Below are 19,130 nucleotides of genomic sequence, written 5' to 3'. Positions count from 1 at the left end.
TCCCATAGACACGGCAATAGTGTCGTTTTCATTCAGATATTTTTTGATTAAAACAAAAACTGATGCACCGATAAAACCGACAAAAACTGTAAGCGTTTTGGCATCGGCATTATAACCTAGTATCGCATAACCAGCAAAATGATATGTAGAGCACATATAATGGTATACATAATATACATATAATCATCACCAATTAACACTGCTAGCAAACTGTTGGATTTCCAAATAGTCATTTATGGTCTTGCGATGCTTTCATTTCCCCGAAGAAATCAGTTAAATACCAAAGACCGGGCCCGAAAGTCAAGACTACTCTCATCCTCAATTAATCCCACCTGAAAAAAGTGTGTATTCCTTAAAATCGCCACTTGTCACTTCTTTAATAAAAAACTTGTAAGCAAAATCGTGAATAAAACAAGGGAGTTCCTCGCCTATCAAATGCCCGAAACTCAACTTGTAGTACTTTTAAAAAATGAAATAATTCATTACAATTTTGGGTGTGACAACTTTTCGCTTAATTGTGGGTGTTGGAGTGGGCGAGGCCGAGACAAATGATGCAGTGTGGGCGTGACAGTCATTAGTCTAATTTTAGTATTTAATTGAATAAAGTAAAAATTACATGCTCATTAAATAGTTACGAGGGGGTCATTGCGGGTTTAAATATCACAGGTCCAATCAAAAGAAAAAAAACAGAAATTCTCTGCTGACTGAAGGTTATAAAACGTTCCTAACTCTTTGTAAAATTGAAATAAGCAAATAAAACAAACTAAGTGCAATTTTATTACCAACATTTGTTAAACAAATTTCTAAATTCGTATTTCGCATAAACACTCCCATAACTTTTCAAAAGCAACGGTAAGACTTTTAATTTCAGTTACAATGTATTTAAGTTTTTACATTTGGAGCTGCGTAACTTGGTACTAAAACACGGTAATGGCTTTTTCGGTTTGTGTCTTCGCTAAGAATTAGTTCAATGCTTAAATAACACAAAAAAGATGGCGCCACAGTAACTTTTTGTGCAACTTTTGGAACTAACGTATACTTGTTTTATTTATTGAAGCCCTGGTCAAGTGTTGACAAACGAAAAAATACAAATAAGAATTCGCGCTTGTTAGGATACGCGTTTAGTTGTTATTTTCTTTATAATTTATTAATTATACCAACTACGCGAAGAGTAAAAGGGGTATATAAGATTCGTTATAGGAATCTTACAAACAATGGGAACCTACTAATCAATTAATTCCGTTTTCAAAAATGCAGGCAGACAAAACCAGATATACAAAACTAAGGGCTGTGATAAAGATTTTAAAATCCCAAAGTTTCTATTGCGATTTGATTTAAAACGCCAGACTCGAGATACACCGATTTGTGTCAACCCATGTTCATGTCCTACAGGAAGAGAATTGTGTAACTGGATTTTCAAAAACTTGTCTGTAAATTCGCAGCTCTCGAAAAAATGTGTGCCAGAAGAGAAAACTATCTTTAATGACAGACCGAAAGTGAAAAAAAAATATATAAGAGGCATCGTGAGATAAAGGGGAAACACATTTGCTGCGCCTCAAGCAGGAAGTCGATGGTGCAGACCAACTCCGTCTGAAAATGCAGACACAAACTGAGACATCGACATCGGCGACAACTGCAAAGAGTGCGTAATTGCTTTTAAGCCTGAATTGCGAGGTACGCCCTGGTTGTCCCCTCCTAAAAACGTCTTACTATTAGCGCTAAAAGGTAAGCCTCGCAGCTGCAAGACTACGGAGCCTTAGCGGAAGAGAAATCGCCTTCTCGTTGGGAAGTACATATGTATAAATAATCAACAAATAAAACCCATTCCCCTGTAATTGTAAAATATAAATATTCGTGAGAGCAGGAAAAGTGGAACTTTATTGGTGGTGAAAAGCCATGACAAATTCATAAAACATTTCGGGGTGCATTGATAGCACATAAATTTTTAATTTTTAAAACTAAGCCAAAACAAAAGAGGACATGTGTGAGAATAAGACTTTCTTGTCTGCCATAGTCAAGTAATAAAACGAGCAAAGCTAATTTTTATGGGCGCCATCTAACTGGTATTGTAATAAATACCCTCACTCGTAGAGTAAAAGCGTATAGAATTCAAGTCCACGCAAGTATATTGGCGTGTAAGACTCCCATTTGAATGCTTAACTAATGTACAACCAAACGAGCCAATTTCTTTGAAATTCGAGTCAGGTCCATAGGAACCACCTATTTAAAGGCATACTACTTTAAATTTTAGATCTGCAAGATGTAATGCATTTCTTAAATAATACAAAAATCTCAGGATTATTGTCGTATACAACAAAACCTGGCAGGCGACCTGATTCAAGTTTAATGGCAATAGAAAAAGTATGTCGAATACGGAGTTTGCAATCAGCTTGCCAAAAACAATAATTTTGTGACCTCAGCGCATTCAATGGCACATCTAGCTACTTGGATAAGTTAACCGACTCCATCTCGTTATGGCCACCGATTTCGAGCTATGTTCGAGCATTATCTTGTGCAATAGTTTTTGCAGCCCTTTTAGCGTGCCCTTTGCCGTATTTGATTTTTATCGTATGTTTGTTTTGCACAAATGTTAAGATTATTAATATACAGGACCAGTATGATTCAGGCCAACGCAACGATCAACGATATGAAAAGACCCAGAGGAGCGTAGCCGCCTAGATCACGTGCTGGTCTATTGTTCGTTGAGCCATTAAAGAGCGGTAGCCGCAAACGGCAGGCAAAACAGTTGTACAATATTTACCGGTTTGTGGGGTACGCAGCTTGACAAACGAAAATAAGAACGTCAAGCGTAGAGTACGTCGACTACCAGATACCCGTTACTGGACTATTGAATTGTAAATATATATGGAAGAAGTTAGTTATTTAGTTGGGTTTACAATGACGTCTCTGTCATACTTCCCTAAGAACGCTACTTTTAATTTGTATAAACGATTTAAAATATTTTACCATGCCTTGTACTGTATGCAGTCGAAAAAGCTTTCTTCTACCTGCCTCACAACTTACAGCTTAGCGAGCATACCCCATCGCCTTACAAGTGGCGAGCATAACATAAAGCCAAACAGCTCAGCTGATCGAAAGCTACTAGTAGTACCCCGTTGCTCCTGAAAACCAATGCTCTCGCTCTCTCTCTAACTCTAACTCTCTCTCTCTCTCTCTCTCTCTCTCTCTCTCTCTCTCTCTCTCTCTCTCTCTCTCTCTCTCTCTCTCTCTCTAACCCTCGCTCTCTCTCTCTCTCTCTAACTCTCGCTCTATCTCTCTAACTCTCTCTCTCTCGGTCTCTCTCTCTCTCTCTCGGTCTCCCTGAGTACCAACTCTTTACTCTACCACTCTTTTCTTTTGAGCCGCCTGGAGCACGACAGCTTAAAAGTTTACGACTGCGCAAGCGCCGCTCAGACCGTTGATGGCGTTCGCTGGAACCGCTTGGCACACGTCGCGTTACTTGGCCGCCAGCGCGATTTAAACCGCCAATTGACAAAGTGCGTTTTGTACCCCACTTTCAAGCCCCGTCACCCCCCAAAAAGAATGTGTGTGATTGCTCTTTATAGGTGTTTAGATGTTTACCATAATACCAAGAAAAGTACAAAATACAAATGGCCACACTAACTTAACTCATCGCATTTATTTTCATTTGTGTGTGTGAAGTGGTTTTTTCATTGTTTTTGTTCAAGTGCCTAATGCTTAATGGGGCGCCATCCATTTCCGCATTTACAAAGGGAGTGCATGATATAATTATTACTCAAAACTGTAACGAAATGCAAATTAATTTCAAATAATCGAATGAAATATTTTCGTTATTTGGCGGTTCCGCGCTAATAGTTTCCTGCACAACTACAATAGCAGTTGCGATCACAATAATAATAACGAAAACAACACCTTTGGCCAAACTGGTCGGAAAAAATTGTTGCAAAAGTGTTTTTTCTTTTTTAATTTTTGTTTTGCGTTGCATGTGGCAGCAAAAGCAGACACTACACAGCTATCCTGCACTCAAATTTTACTTGTTGCAGTTGCTGCTACCTAACAAAATCATTGTTATGCTCATGACTTTATGCGAACCGATAAGAGCAAATAAATGCTAAACCAAATAAACAAGGCAGCAGGAACGGCAACAAAATAAGCTTCTTTGGCTTCAACACAACAGTCGCAAGTTAATAATAATAATAAAAACGAATTAATTGGTAATTAAAGTTATTATTGCTTTTTGTAGTTACATTTAAGAGGTAAAATATTGAGCGAAATGGAAAAAAAGTCTTTCATTGTGTGAGAGGCTGTGTGAGCCAGATTTGCTTTTGAACCGAAAAGAAAAGAAAACAAATCTTTAGCCTGATCTTAGTTTCCACTCAAAGTCCAAAAGTGAAATTTCACTTTGCAGTTTTCATTGCTAGTGTTGTTGTTTTGCAGCTTCGGCGACGAATTTACTGATAGAAAGGTAATTCCTAATAACATACTTGCTTTTGTAAAACGCACCAAGACGACAAAAGATAAAATATGACAATGTCGAGGAAATTAAGCAGCCACATATGGCGGAGCAGCAGACAAAAAAAAATATTAACGTTATGGGGAAACACATCGAGAAAATCAGCAGATTCACCAAACCAAACCATCAGCAGAGCACTTTCATCAAATAACTTAGTTATCTGCGGCTGTCTGATAGTAATCTTCATTGCATCTGTAACCACGGCCAAAGCACCGGATCAGGAAGCTATCCATCACAAAAATGGTATGTTATAAAGTATCTGTGTATCTGTTTGTATCTGTGGCTTAATTTGCTGCTGTGAAAGTGAAACTGTTAACTGCCCCGAGAATTATGAGACTTGAAGTCATCAACCAGCGGCCATTGGCCATAGCCTCTCGTCTTGTGATCAAGTTGAGCAGCTACCACTGAAGCAGCTGGAGTCTTTGATTTGTGGCAGCAGCGCTTTCACTTAGCCAGCCTTTGTTTTGATTTTCGTTTAAGTAGAGACATAACATTGGGATACCACTAAAACCACGCATACACCTCACCTAACCTATAACATATAATCATACAAATTAAAAATAAATTACACTCGGGTTACACCAAAAAAGAATCGGACTAAGTTTACATTTTCCAAGGCTAAGTATAACCCAAGTGTCCTATTTCGCCAAAAGTTATTACAAATTGTGTCACTCATTTCGGTTTTGGATCAATTAATATGTAGAAATCTCAGTTGGAGTTGCTAATTTTCCAGTTGCAGTTGAGCAAGCCACACAACAAAAGGGCGAAAAGGAAGTCAAACAAATAGTCAGCAGAAACACGATGTAATAAAAAAGACATCAAAAATAGGTTATCAGGGGAATTGAAGATGGGAAAAAGATGCCACCGAAAACAATGCCAGGTACATTTTCCCAGACATCTCGCGCTGCTCTTACCACATTTTCTCCAACTACTGAAGGAGTTTAAGCAAAAGTAGAAAAACGGGGAAAAGCAGAAAAAAGGGAAAACGAGTACCGCAGACCTAATTTTCCTCGTGGTTCCGTATGCTGGGCTAATTTTCTCCTATTATATCTGCCTTTTTGCGAACTATATTTTCCGTTGAGCCTCTCTTTATTTCCCGGAAAAATTTTCCATTATCATGTACCGTTTTCCTCCACTCGAAACCGAAATTATTTCCCCTGGAAATGTCTTTATTAAGGCCAAGCTGTAATAAATAATGTCCCTTTTCATATCTTTGCTCAAAGTCCTGATCGTTATTTTAATACAACAATCAGAAACTGTACGTATTATATCCCTATAAAACTACATATACATATCTCTTTTGAGACTGCTGCGTGTGAGTCTCTATATTTAGAAACTGAATAGGGCGAATTCAAAAACCACGGATTACATCACAACCGCAGCTACCTTGTGACAATTTCCCAAGCCATGGGTATACGGCTTGTCAAAAAACAAAAAAGTTTATAAGAGCGGACAGATCTGAACAATCGGCGCACTGATGATGACGCCCCCAATTTAGGCCACAGATCTCAACCCTCAAGCATATAATGATCACATTGAATCTGAGAAAACTAGGCGTTAAATTGCAACTGAAGCAGACCATAATTTCCATTCATTTGAACAATGAATAAAATTTAATGAGCGCCGCTCTTATGATAACAATATTAAGTATGCGAAATAATAAGTAAAAACCCTTCAAAAAATGAGAAAAAAATATAACGAATAAAAAATTTTTTATTATATCGTAATAACAGACGACCAAAAGACTTACATTACAGACTGAAACTGAATGCAACTTTTTGAGTGAACTGAGAACTTCCTTTGCTGGTTAAAATATTCAACTGCCACAAAATGTTATTTTATTTATAGTTATAATTCATTTTTATGTATACATACTCTTGTCTGGCTTATTAGCCAAGTCCGTCCGTATGAGCTTCGTGATCTCGGGAAGAACCAAAGCTAGAAAGTTGAGACTTAGAAGTTTAGAACGTGGTCACACCTCCAAACCAAATATTTTAAAAATGTTATTATTATAATCGGACTTCCTTAGATAGATTTCTTGATCGATTAGTGAGTTTCATTTCCATTTACCAGCTTGTTTTAAACCACCCAACTACACAACAAAATTGTCCTTGTGGAGTCTGAGAATTGTGTTTAATTTAAATGGTGTCTTAACCTTTAAATTGCGCGACCTGATTGAATGAACACAGCTTCACTGAATTAAAATTACACTCATTTTCGGAGCACTGTGACTGAGAGTCGAGTTTATTGGCCAATGAAAGCAATCGCAGCCAATACAATAGTCTGGGCTAAAAAGTAAATAAAACGCGGATACAAATGCCACATCAATCATTTAGAGGAACATATGACATAGTCACACGTTTGTAAAAACTACGAAATGCTGAGTAGAGCAATTTAAACCGATCGTAGATCATCTAGTTATGCAAATTTACATAGTCCACAGATTTAATAAAACGTTATTATTATTTTTGTTATATATTGAGCGAAAATGGCGCAAAATTATTTAAATGAACACAAGAAACCAAAAAAACAAAAAACACACATTTCCGTTTTTAAATCGATTTTTCACCAATATAAACTTAAACACGCGGATGGCATTTTATATTTAATGCCTTTTAAACTGGATCAAATCTATAATCTTAAAAGTTGCAACTAGAACATTTTTTGTGGGAGTCAGACGGCCGTGTATATATTGTCTTGTCTAGCAAGGAAATGTACGGAATATGTATTTTTTTTTCAAAGAATTAAGTTAGTTATTAAATCAATTGTGGATATTTCTTTTTTTTTCAAAGAATTAAGTTAGTTTTTAAATCAACTGTGGATATTTCTTCTAAATAGTAAGCAAAGTTTAGCAGCTTTCAACACATAAATTTTACATCAAAAGTAACTCCATTTCGGTTGATAACCTTTTCATTTAAAAAACATTCTCTGGGCTGATAAATTGCGTGCTGCGGCTTTCGCTCTATGTCCTAACATTTCGAATGCGATTTTCGAGCTCCAAGCGGTAAACTTGAGTTTTTTATTCGTGCCTTTGTGTGTCGAAGGTATTTGGCGCAATTCGTTAAAAAAAATGGTGTGGCAATCGACTTATTCAAACTTAATGATGTCTTCTTTGCTTTCGCAGGGAAAATAACACAAAATAAACGAATATAACGTAATTGCTCGGTTCGTTGGCCCATAGGATAATAATTTGAACGTCGTTTTGAGCATTTTGGCCATTTTCGACACGCACTGCTGGCTATTGCAATCAATCAAATCACAGCAAAGTTCCATTTCCCGAAAGCCAAAAAACAAAAAAATAGTAGAGACAACAAACATAATATACGCAGCTTTTGGAAAGGTGAATGCAAATTGCGTTATGAACATAATGACCGGTTTGTGGGTAGTGTTGAAATAATCGCCTCCCCCCACTCATAACAAAACCGACAGAAAATCAATCAGAAAATCAAATCAGTTTTGCAGTTGATTTTGTATTTGACGTCTGAGGATGAGCCAACTTTTTAAAGTGAACAGCAATCATTGTGGTTTCGTTTGCTCTCCAGCAGTTTGCCATCTAACTGAATGGTTATTGGGATTTAGGACAGCAATTCTGGGTAGGGATTTTACTGTCACCCTTGAATAATACAGAACCCAGGTATTGATACAGAGAATATTTTAACAAATTACATAATTAAGATGTAAATATACTTATTTATTTCAAACCTCTTTCACACTTGCATTATTGAATTGGATTTGCCAATGCCCATCGATGTACCGAAAGCAAACCCAATTGTTATTTCTAAAGTAGCAATTCGGAGGGTTTGGCCAATAAATACATATATATGTAGTATAAATGTAAAGTGTAATATCACCCGAACCCGACATCATCTATATCTAAAGGCAGAAGTGTACGAGTATTAGCTCTCTTTTCTCTGTCATTGTCATCCTTTTGTGGACATTTTTATGTCCCTCAACCTTCACCTTGTTGGCCCAAGTAACAAAACCAAAATGAATGGTGCGAAATCGCTAGTTGCTCATGGGAAAAACTGTCCGTTGTCTACTTGTCCGGTGTACGTGTCATGGTCTATAGTTCCTGCCAGTTTTGATCTGAAAACGTGTTTGCCGTACGGCAACGTTTGCTGACTCAGCCAGTGAGCTTCCAATGCTCAATGCCCAAACGCTCACATCAAGCATGCGCCAAGTATGCAATTGCAACCTAATTAACCATTCAGCCACACAAAGTGCCAAAAGAAATATACGAGTATATACTTGTGCGTAAAATACCATTAAAATTCATTTTATTTCGTTTGATTCGACTTCATTTCAATTCACTCGACGTTCTGAGCGTAAAACAAATGCGACAAAATTTGGGTTTTTCAAGGATTGGTTGGATTTTAGAATTTACTTAGCATGGGTAGTCAATTCTGGATTTTGCGCAGTATGAATTTCGAATTCATTGTAATGTTCGTGTGTGTGGCATTCAGAGAGTATCATGACTTCAGTCAAACTTTGCAATGCAGTAAAGAAGAAACATGCGATCAGTATCAACGGCTGAGTCGCTATAATTTGGTATACATATCTGCTCAGATTGCCGAAGCTAGCTTCCTTTCTTGTTTTTACTTGGTTTCGGAGAATACTATAATTTCAAACTAGCTTAACCTTCTAGCTTAAATGGTTCTGCCCGTTCATACGGACAGACGGATAGACAGCCGGACATGGCCAGATGGAATCGACTAGTGGTCCTGATTAGGAATATATAAACTTCAGATCACATGAGATTATGTAACACGGCATATTTTACCTGTATTCATCCAAACGTATTTAAGCATTTAATTGGCTGGCACATGCAATCGTAGGGATTTCGATAGCATTGCCGAGTAGATTCACTAGACAAAGAAGCGCGCCCACAAGATTTCTCAAACGTGAATCTCGAAAAAAGAAAAAGGCGAAGTTTGACTGCCAGCCACTACTCAAAGGTGTAGCTCAAACCATTGCACAAGCGGCGAGAACTGCATGAATGCGCTTCTCAGTCTCTGCAGTACAAGAATACATATGTCTACGAGCAAATTAATACAATGCCTGGGCACCCATGAGATTCAATGCCCCAAGAATCGGTCACCCACTGCACACTGATCAGTGAGGCATGCATTGTCAGTCAGTCAGGTAGTCAGTAGTCAGTAGTCAGTCGGCTAGTCAATCATTGAGGGCGGCAGTCGGCAAAACAAATTATGGAAAATGCGAGAGACCTCAGAAACAAAACGCAACTAACTAGCCGCCTGTCCTTGGCCAGTTAGCATTATATATAATTATATCTACTCATTCTGCATGATGTGATCATGAAGTTTTCATAGGGAAAACGTTAGCGGGTGTACGACAAAAAGATTTCAATAAAACCTGGCAATGTTCTAGCCAGCCAGAGTGATTTATTGCACAGAATGCACTAGCATGCAAATCTGAAAATTTATAAATTCCGAGTAAGAATATGATTTTAAAAGTTTAAAGGGGTAATATTTTAAACAGCAGTACACTAGCCCCACAACTGAATTGCTCTGGGTGGAAGAAACAATGACATAAATGTTAATTCTGTATATCTTAGACACTAAGCAATGCAACGAATTTTTGACTTACAAGCCCCGTGCGACGATTTCGCTATCGTAGCCCTTGACGCTACAATCGTCTATGTAAAACTAAGATGTGCCTCAATAAAGTCTTTACTCAACTAACCTTCTGTATTTAATTACTCTGCGAACAACGAGAGAGCTCCGCTGTGTCTTTGGCCCTCAAGAGCATGATCTTTCCGAACTAACATAATTTGAATGTTTAGGAGGAGGAATCAGTGGGGTCCGAGCATAAACTATTTTATCTCTGCTAGCTAAGGCTGAAAAGGTGTATATTTTTGTATATCTTATACTATTTACTGTTTCAAACATTAAAAGCAATTAAAAGAACCGCCACCGTCAACTAGCTGATTAAGATACTAGAGGGTAGTTTCCTTGGATAATTATTGATAAAAAATATACACAATTGAGGACAACACCATGGATAAGCTGGTTTAATACATTTTACTCTCGTTCCTCAAGGATTAGAGCTGTTAGCCCAGACATCGAATACCCTTTCGGCTGTAAACAAATCTTACTGTCTCTTAGATACAGATACATTTTTATGGCATTTGTGTTGTCCGTGAAAAGGCTCCACAAATCATACTTATTTCAGATACTGACTTCAGATTCAACAGCCAAGTGGTTGACATTTAACTACACAAACGTGTATGTGCTGCCATTGTTATTCTTGGCTTGGGTTTGACATTGGTGCTCATCATGTAGACAAACATCTCTGCTCCGCTAATAATGCCATTTTTACAGCAACCTAAGGTCAGGCATTAGGTAATTGTTGTTTTTGGAATTGGAAAATGTCATGTTCAATTAGTCGATCGCTCCGATAGGTCGATCGATATTGTAAGGCAAAGAGTTGGAAATCTTTGAGTGAAAATGTTTGCTGGCAAATTTAGCTACGGACAAAGTAGAACAGGTTCCACGGTCACTTCCCAATCCCATGTAATATTCCCAGCCTGGGGTGTAAACCAGTCCCCCTTCCCCCCCCCCCCCCCCACGCATTACAATACTTTACGCTTTGTAAGCCATTAAGACAATAGCCCTGAGTAAGCCGGAAATATGGCCCCCGGGTGGGGAAAATTCGGCCTGGCTCCAATTACGAGCTAAACTCGGCTTAGCGTAAAACTGCAGCTTAATGAATCACTTCAATGACAATGCCGGGGCCAAAATAAAACTTAATGATAACACACAATTAGTCGAGCGGTTAATGAGGATGCGGGGACTGAAAGTCATCGAGGGGGGAAGAGGGATGGGGGCAAAGATTATTTCATGAACGGTTTCTGAAACAAAGGTACAGTTTAGGTTTACCTTGCCCCTAAAGATGTAGTTGCTTTAAGAATTATAATGAATACATGAAACAACACATGGAATTTTTAAAAACATACAAACATGTTTAGGGAATATTTAGCCCGACAAATACTCTTAATGGATGTTATTTATTAGATAAGTAAGCCACGGGGATGTACACTGATGTGTGGAAGATTTATTTTAAGCTCTGGACTCGGAATGCACCTACCAAATTATAGACAGAAATTGGTAGGCCCTTTTGTCGTGTTGGTTTGCATGTTATTTTATCTAGAACCAAGTGCAGTCAACATTATCTTTAAAACTAAGTATTAGCATAATATAGTAAGCTTGTGAATTTAGCAATTAAAGATTTCATTAACTGCCTTTTTCGGTAAAAATTTGTTGTCAAAACAATTCGCGCATCGCATCTAACATTGCATTTTTGCCTGTGTGCATAAAGTTGGTATTTAGGCAAAGCCTAAAGCTCATGGCGATCATGTTGGCGTGCCAGGCACATATCTGTAACTCAGAGTCTCAAAAGACTTAAGACCTAAGCTGAATAAAAGTGAACTGAAACTTAAAACCGAAACCGAAACCGAGAGCGAAACAAAATTGACTTGGCTCATGGCTAAAATACGGCTAATTGCCGAACAACGTGTGGTGTGTAGAAATTAGCTCCAATGCTGAAGTTAGAGCGCTTTATTCAAATTGGTGCAAACTCATTTATCAGGCGGAGCAATTATGGCTCTTCTTAGCCATTAAAGTCTCGGTTTCCAGAGCTGAAACTGAAATGGAAAAAAAACACTAGACATATTGAAACATAGCATTCTTAATGTTTTTCGAAGACTTCAGTTCTTTGACAATTGTTAAATGCGAGTTGATGATGTGAAACGATTGATCTTGTGTGCTCGGCATACATAAACCACTCCCACACAATCGCCACCCCCTAGAAATTTGAATTTGAGGCACGTTCGTGTTTAAGTCTTTTGTTTCGTTTTCGTTTTTGGATTTGTTTTTTTATTTTTGAGTCTGACATTTGGCGCTGCAGAATTCTTCTGCCTTTATTGGTCAAGTTAAATGTCAACCGCTTGCTTTGAACTTTAAAGTTCAAGTGTACAACCGGCATGCCCAACAAATTTTAATAATATTTCTTCAATGATAACAATTTGTTCCTTTTCATTTATTATTGACCTAAGCATGCGGAAGCTGCGCATTTGTATATTTTTAGATGTGATCTGGGAAGAGATGTTCTATTTTTACGATTTGGAATGGGGAATTTTTCGGAAGTTATTATTAGAAGAAAGTATCAGGAGCACCAGCCATCTGTCTGCCCATGTGAACATACCCCCTGATATCGGAAACTAAAAAAGCTTAAAAGTCATGGTCTCTTTTGTTTCTATAGTTGAAGTAGCATTTTTTATAGTTTGGCTGTGTTTGACTTTTAGTGTAAGCACCTCCAGCTGTCCTAAACCATGACTTAGATATTATTTATTCCTACATTGTGGTCCGGACCAACATCGTCTCCATCTTTTTCCAGTCAGTCATGCGAACACTTGTTGATAGTATTTAACATGTGACAATGCCCGTCAAAGCCCAAGAACATAGAAATTAATTATTGTTATTCATATGAGCGTTGAAAATAAATAGGTGGCATAAGCTGACTGAGTGGTTAGTCTTGAAAAGCGATTCACGCTGACTCGTCCGAGTATATTTTTTTAAGCGTACAATTTTTACCTCCTCTAGTATCTCAAACACCCAATCGTAGTTTGTATCCCAATAACAACTGACATTGACCGCCTGCATCGCCGGCCGGCTTCGCTTGAAAACTTGGAAAACCTCGACTTGCAGCTGAGTCATTATCATTATACGAGTAGCATAACAAACCATCATGCCGAAGCTGGCCAGATTCTTTTTGGCCAAGTCAAGTGCAATCGAATTGCAAATGAAGACAAGTGTAGTGACTAGCTGACTTGCAGCCTCGAGCTTGTCTCGCCTCAATGCGGAACAACATGACAAAAAGGTGGCAAGCTAAAAAGTAATATTACGGCAAATAGAAATAAAGACACAGGCAAAAGCCTCATTAAAATGCAACATAAAAAGCAGCTAATTGCAAACATTTAGTTTAGTATGCAAGCTGCTGTAACGACCTCGTAAATAATCGACGTTATAGCTGTCATTGTGAAAATCCTGCACCCTCTATCCAGTTGCTGTTGAAAATACCAAAGGTAAACTATTCCCATTTTACCTACTGTGCAATATTACATGAGGACTGATATGGTTGTATGTTTATAAATATGTAGTTTTGAAAATAGAACAGAGAAGTGTGTTTTCAGTGATTTATGCCTTTAGGACTTTATCAACTCCAAGCACATAAAATCCATGGAAAATAATCCACTCCAAAAGTCACTTTCATCCAACCTGTTGTGAAAGTGTCGACACTTGCCGCTTTGCACCTTTGATTTGGAAAGTTATGAGGTGCTGAGTTAAAGCTAAAGCGGTGGACACGATCACAACCCACAGCCACAGCCACAGCCACAGTCATATCTTTGTTAACACACTTGCGGCGCTGTATGCAGCAACAAAGTGCCGGAAAACCTTAGGCTGCCGCTGATGAGTTGCCACAGGAGGGTGCGATTTGTGAAATCCAGGGGATAGATGATGCCAGCAAGCCGATTGCGCGGAATGGGGAGTACTTCAAATATGAGGAAGATAAAGAAGAATAGGGGCGCGTGGGAAAATTTTGAGAGAGCGAAAATACAAAAAAGAAGGGCCCTAAATTAACAATTTATTGGTAGTAACTCACATTATGTATTGATCTTTTCTTTGCCGTTTATAATGCGTTTCCTGACCACAGAAGTTTCATGTTTCAATGTTCCATACATGTTAAATACCCAATCGGTATTGAAGGTATTTTTGCGAAGCACTTCAGCTTTCAGCCAGGTTGTAAAAATTGACTGAAAAGTGCTTTTCTAGCGTCGTCAGTTGACATTTTTACTGTACCAAGAGTGATCATTGATAGTGCGAAAGATATATTTTGATCATTATTTATTATGGTGGACGCATAAAGGCGGCCATTTTACGCCCACTTAGACACGCATCCGATCGCTCCGTTGCTCATTGCAACACACACATAAACAGTAACGATGTGTTAATTATACGGCCAACGCCCACGACGCAATCAAATACAATCGTACATATAATCAGCCACAACCGAGAGACTGGCAACTAAAAAAAATTAAAGAAGAGCCGTGGAAAAAACAATAACGACGACGACCGCAATGTGCACTTTTGTTGTAAGTGACTAAATAGACTTGCTCATGTCATGATGATCGCACAATGATATGGTTATACACATAAAAATATGTATATATAAAGTGAGCACACACCCGGGGCTTTTGTTGTAAGCACGACACGCTCAATTTAACGCTTATGCCCCATTGTACTAAACCATCTACATGGACATCTCCATACACATCTACACCGACATCATTATCGCCATCAGGGTCATCATGTCTTCAGATTTTATGTTAACAAAAAAAGCCAAAATTGTACGTACGATTATAGATTATACGGCCGAAAATTTAAAAAATATTTCTGACTAAAATCAAAATTTGGAAGTTTGTATGCTCATTGCAAAAACGAAAATAAACTAACCAAATCAAACTGATTCTTACCACTTTTTCAGACGAATTTCCGGAAGAGGACAGCGACATGCTGATGGAGCCAAATGATTTTTCGCCAATCACTGTGCTAAAATCGCACGAACAACACTTCCATATGCCGCCCACAACGCAACTTCAGCCACAAATCCAGACCAGAATTCATCCCAGAGTTCAACCCAGGAAATTCCAATCCGCGGCTCAACAAAATGCCGATGGGGAGGAGCCATTCCGACCCATAGCTAATCCAAATACAAAAGTGGTTGGGGATTCCCATACGCAGGCTGCCCAAAATTTTTATCCACCATTCTACCATGAGGCTCCTCCATTGGGCCATTCCAGACCCTATTTCGGCCACGGCCCTCCTGTATCGGAAACAACTCCGTTATCCCTGCCCCTTCCACTCTTGGCAACCCAGCAACAACAGCCAGCACCACAGCAGCGGACTTTCGATGCCAGTATACTTGGAAGTGGGGATTTTGGTGTGCTCAGAGGTGGAACCTTCTATCCGGAGGAGGAAATGCCCTATCACCCCGAAGATAACAGCGACTACATCTATGGAGACGCCAACAATGGACACGGTCGTCCATCCGAGGGATTTGTCCAGAAGTACACATATCCAGAGGAGCAGTTCGCCAATTTCCGCGACTTTGCCGATATCAACACGCCCGCTGACACGGCATTTTCGCAATTTGTGGTGGTCTATGCAGCCAAAAATGCCACTGCACCGCACTCACATCCGCATCCCAAAAACATATTTGAACAGTTGGAGCAGCTAGACAGGGAAAAAGAGCTGAAAAAGACCGAATTCGAGGACAAAACCTCTTCGAAAATAAAGTCGAAACTGTCTAAGACAAAACTGCAGAAGAAATACCGCAAAAAGGCAGCTCCCAAAGTCCAGGATCCTCAAGAAATAGAACCTTTATTAGCTCTGAGTTAAGCGTCAAACCTAAAAGAAAAGCCTTAAAAGCAAGCACCCAAACTTTCGATTACCGTTGTTAGTTTTATTTATTATATATCGAGATAAATGCAAGCCACAACAAAATGTAATAGCCACCCCAAATTCCATGTCAACAAATGCAAGCACTTTACCGTAACATATACTCGTACATATTTTATTTCTGTTTTTTTTTGGTCTGTCTGCTTTTAATCTCGCACTGTTTGTTACATTTTAAAATTAGCCTGTAGTTTACTGCATATATATATTATATAGATATATATATCTAAATGTTTCATACGCAAATATAATGTAATTCGTTTTTGTCTAATTAAGCATAATTTTATTATGTGTGTGTACATAAAACCAGATGATAATTGTAATTTTACACCTAAATAAAAATGATTTTAAAAAAACTGTACACAAATATTCATTTAACAAATGCCTTTATTGACCCATAAAGGTTGACTTCAGTTATATGAGTAAACCTATTGTTTTTAATGAGTTTCGTATTTTGCGTAGAGAGCGTTCATCAGAGTGGTAAAAGAGCCTGCTGTGCGAAATATCTTTAAATAATTACGAAAAAGATTAAAATTACATAGATCAGATAGTAAATCATCAACAACCTTTTGAATAAAACAAAGTGAAAATGTTAGTACAATGGAAAATAGTATACTTACCCAAACAAGAAGAGGTCTGCCCAGTTCGAAAAAATAAGCACCCAGAACAGTTTCTCGTTGGGCGCGCTCAAGTGGAAAAAGGAAAAGCTTCCGGTGTTGTGGAGGAAGGTTTTGCCAAGGGATTACTTCGTATAGCAGCCTGGAAAATCGCTCAGCCTCCAAACGGACCTGTTCGGCACCGAAAAGATAGATGCACAACTGGGTCGTAACTACCATCGAAAAGAAACCCAGGAAGGCGAAGTTCTGGTTGGTGTGTGGCATTATATACTGGCAAATTACTGAACAATAGAGCACACAGATTATTACAACCTCCACAAAAGCTATCTCCATGAAACTTAAATTAAATTGTTGCACTAATTTAAGCAGACGAGCGTGCTCGACGAATAGACCACTTAATCCGTAGTCAGAACGGTGTGGATTGAAGCAGGAGCGCATCGCCTTAAGTTGTTGACCGAGGCGACGGTATTGGGAGCTCAGGCCCAAAGCACACCATCCATATAAGGTATCCACTCCGGTGGTGGAGCAGCAGAAGAAACTCAACACGAATACCATCAAGCAGCAGTCCATGGCGTAAACATGCGGTTGAGTCACATCGTATGGCAGTCTGAGATTGGAAGGAAAAAGCATCTTAGTACATAATTACATGAAATTACAAAAGAGCTGGAAACGAAGGGAATCTGTCAACCTAAAAAATAGTAGTATAACGAAGTCCACGAATGGACAAAAGATAACTCACAGCACCCGGAACGAGCTGACAGGCGCGAATTCCCCAGTGGAATGATACTTAAGCATGGTCAAAGCCACTGGCATCAACAGAAATGACACACTCGTGCCGGCACACATCATAAAGTAAACGGCAGCCATTAGTTGGCCCCTCCGATTTTGCGATCTCCACTCCGTGTCCCAGAGATCCTCCCCCGCAGAAGGCGCCAGTATCTGTTGAATTAGGGCCATCAGGTCGTGGGATTTGGCCAAGAATATAGCCATCTTCAGAAGCGAGGAGACCATCTGTAACCCGTGCATCAGGGCCTCGGAACAAAGCACGATTTGGTTGCGATGTTGAACCATAAAGGCGCACACGGTGCAGAGCTCGAAGCCTGTGGTCAGACACATAATACTGAAAAGAAGCGGAGATCGCAAGACTTTGCCCTTTTTGTCGGGCTGCAGATCCAAGCCCATCCGAGCGAAGGTAAAACGCTGCGTCCACAGATTCCCCAGAAACACCTCGATTAGCTTTGACATTTCGTTCTTTACTGAGTTACTGAGTTGAGTGCTGGGAAATCGAAACTAAGAATGATTACCCATTTAGGTGTATTTAAAAATGTTTGGGGGGCTGGCTAGAAAAACTTTGAACGAAACTCTGTTGTCGCCTAATTAGGCTTTAAAATACAAGATAATTTAGTGCCACGGGTAAACGGAAAAACGGAAAAACTTGGCTAGGTAAAACGGGTTGGTTTGGCTAGCAAATGGTTTAATTATACGCTCGAGGCGACTGTCTGTCTAAAAACCCACGAGGCACCTGGGCAAAACGTAGCTAGCACCTTGCTGCAAGATTATTATTGTACACATTTAATTTACAAGTATGTCTTCTACTGCAAACATGCATAGCTAGCAGTTATATTTTCTTGATAATAAGGAATTATAATACTTTTTTTTATTTTTTCTTAATTCCAAAATGTGTTGAAGTGTATGAAATGTATATTTACAAATTTCACCCCACCGTTCATCGTAGCTAAAGGTAACGCTGCTGGTCTTACCAACTTGTTTTTTTATTCTTATATACTATTCGTATATACCATCATGGTCATTGTCAGCCAGAAGTTTTTCCTATTACTGATGTAACTTTTAAATTATTGATACAACGTGCTTGTTTGCTTATTCCGGAATTTGACATATCTTTTCATATCCGGAGGCTGACATTACTTAACGCTCTCACCACAAATTTGTTAGTTTTATGTATTTTCAAAAGATTTGTTTCCAGTTTGTTATTTAGTTTAAGGTGCTTAATGTAAAATTCTGACAACTAGAGCAAAACCGGAAGAAAACAAAAAAAATATACTATTCACATTCAACACCACTTGTGGCCTTTTTACTGATTTGTTTTTTCGTTTCGTGCCGCTGAAAACATTATTGATATCCAAATCGTGAGCGTAATTGAAATTTATGGTTAATAAAAACGAAACGAAACTAACTATGATCACTTGACACGAAAGAACAGCACCAGAACATCCGAAATGACTTTGAACCGATTCGCCCACCGAAGTCACGAGTTTTTAAGTCAAAATAAGTAAAGCTATTTAAAATTTGGCATTTTAACGCTTATTTTGTTGGCATAATTGAAAGGCTGGAAACAGAATCCGTCGATGTATAATTCGTGAATCCATACTAATTACTAAATCCATTATTTAGTCTCAATAACATTAGGTAATACATTTAAATGTCACAAAATTGTATTTCTTTAAGCCTTTTCCCAAGTCTAAA

The 19,130-nt window shown here is 38.6% G+C and overlaps 3 protein-coding genes across 14 annotated transcripts in view; 2 read left to right on the top strand and 1 right to left on the bottom strand.

Moving 5' to 3' along the window:
* The window catches only part of LOC120456277 (ras-related protein Rap-2b), a 181,858-nt gene that overhangs the window by 138,042 nt on the left and 24,686 nt on the right, over positions 1–19,130 (top strand). The window contains exon 1 of one of the 2 annotated variants that reach the window (XM_039643017.1): positions 4,693–4,738. The exons of the other annotated variant lie outside the window; for it this stretch is intronic. The gene's annotated coding sequence lies outside the window, so the exon portion shown is untranslated. Of the gene's footprint in view, positions 1–4,692; positions 4,739–19,130 lie in introns of those variants that run through there. 2 annotated transcript variants of the gene reach the window in all.
* LOC120456275 lies at positions 3,416–16,272 on the top strand. 5 transcript variants are annotated; one of them, XM_039643009.2, is made up of 3 exons: positions 3,416–3,497; positions 4,420–4,738; positions 15,059–16,271. In XM_039643009.2, the coding sequence occupies exons 2-3, from the start codon at positions 4,507–4,509 to the stop codon at positions 15,970–15,972; spliced, it is 1,146 nt and encodes a 381-aa protein (XP_039498943.1). In that variant the 5' UTR covers positions 3,416–3,497; positions 4,420–4,506; the 3' UTR covers positions 15,973–16,271. The 5 variants fall into 5 exon arrangements, with proteins under 5 accessions (XP_039498943.1, XP_039498944.1, XP_039498947.1 ...); XM_039643010.2 differs by having other exon boundaries at positions 3,423–3,545; positions 15,059–16,272; XM_039643013.2 differs by lacking the exons at positions 3,416–3,497; positions 4,420–4,738 and adding an exon at positions 7,315–7,332 and having other exon boundaries at positions 15,059–16,268.
* On the bottom strand, positions 16,400–18,647 carry LOC120456272 (odorant receptor 1a). Of its 7 annotated transcripts, XM_039643004.2 has the most exons (5): positions 18,446–18,647; positions 17,386–17,936; positions 16,959–17,253; positions 16,650–16,892; positions 16,408–16,595 (listed from the first exon to the last, which is right to left on the bottom strand). In XM_039643004.2, the coding sequence occupies exons 1-5, from the start codon at positions 18,455–18,457 to the stop codon at positions 16,467–16,469; spliced, it is 1,230 nt and encodes a 409-aa protein (XP_039498938.1). In that variant the 5' UTR covers positions 18,458–18,647; the 3' UTR covers positions 16,408–16,466. The 7 variants fall into 7 exon arrangements, with proteins under 7 accessions (XP_039498939.1, XP_039498938.1, XP_039498934.1 ...); XM_039643000.2 differs by having other exon boundaries at positions 16,409–16,595; positions 16,650–17,253; XM_039643002.2 differs by having other exon boundaries at positions 16,410–16,595; positions 16,650–17,253; positions 18,407–18,647.

Source organism: Drosophila santomea, chromosome X, assembly GCF_016746245.2.
Source record: "Drosophila santomea strain STO CAGO 1482 chromosome X, Prin_Dsan_1.1, whole genome shotgun sequence".
NCBI lineage: Eukaryota > Metazoa > Arthropoda > Insecta > Diptera > Drosophilidae > Drosophila > Drosophila santomea.
Note: the sequence above shows the minus strand (reverse complement) of the source record. Positions and strands in the feature narration are given on the sequence as shown.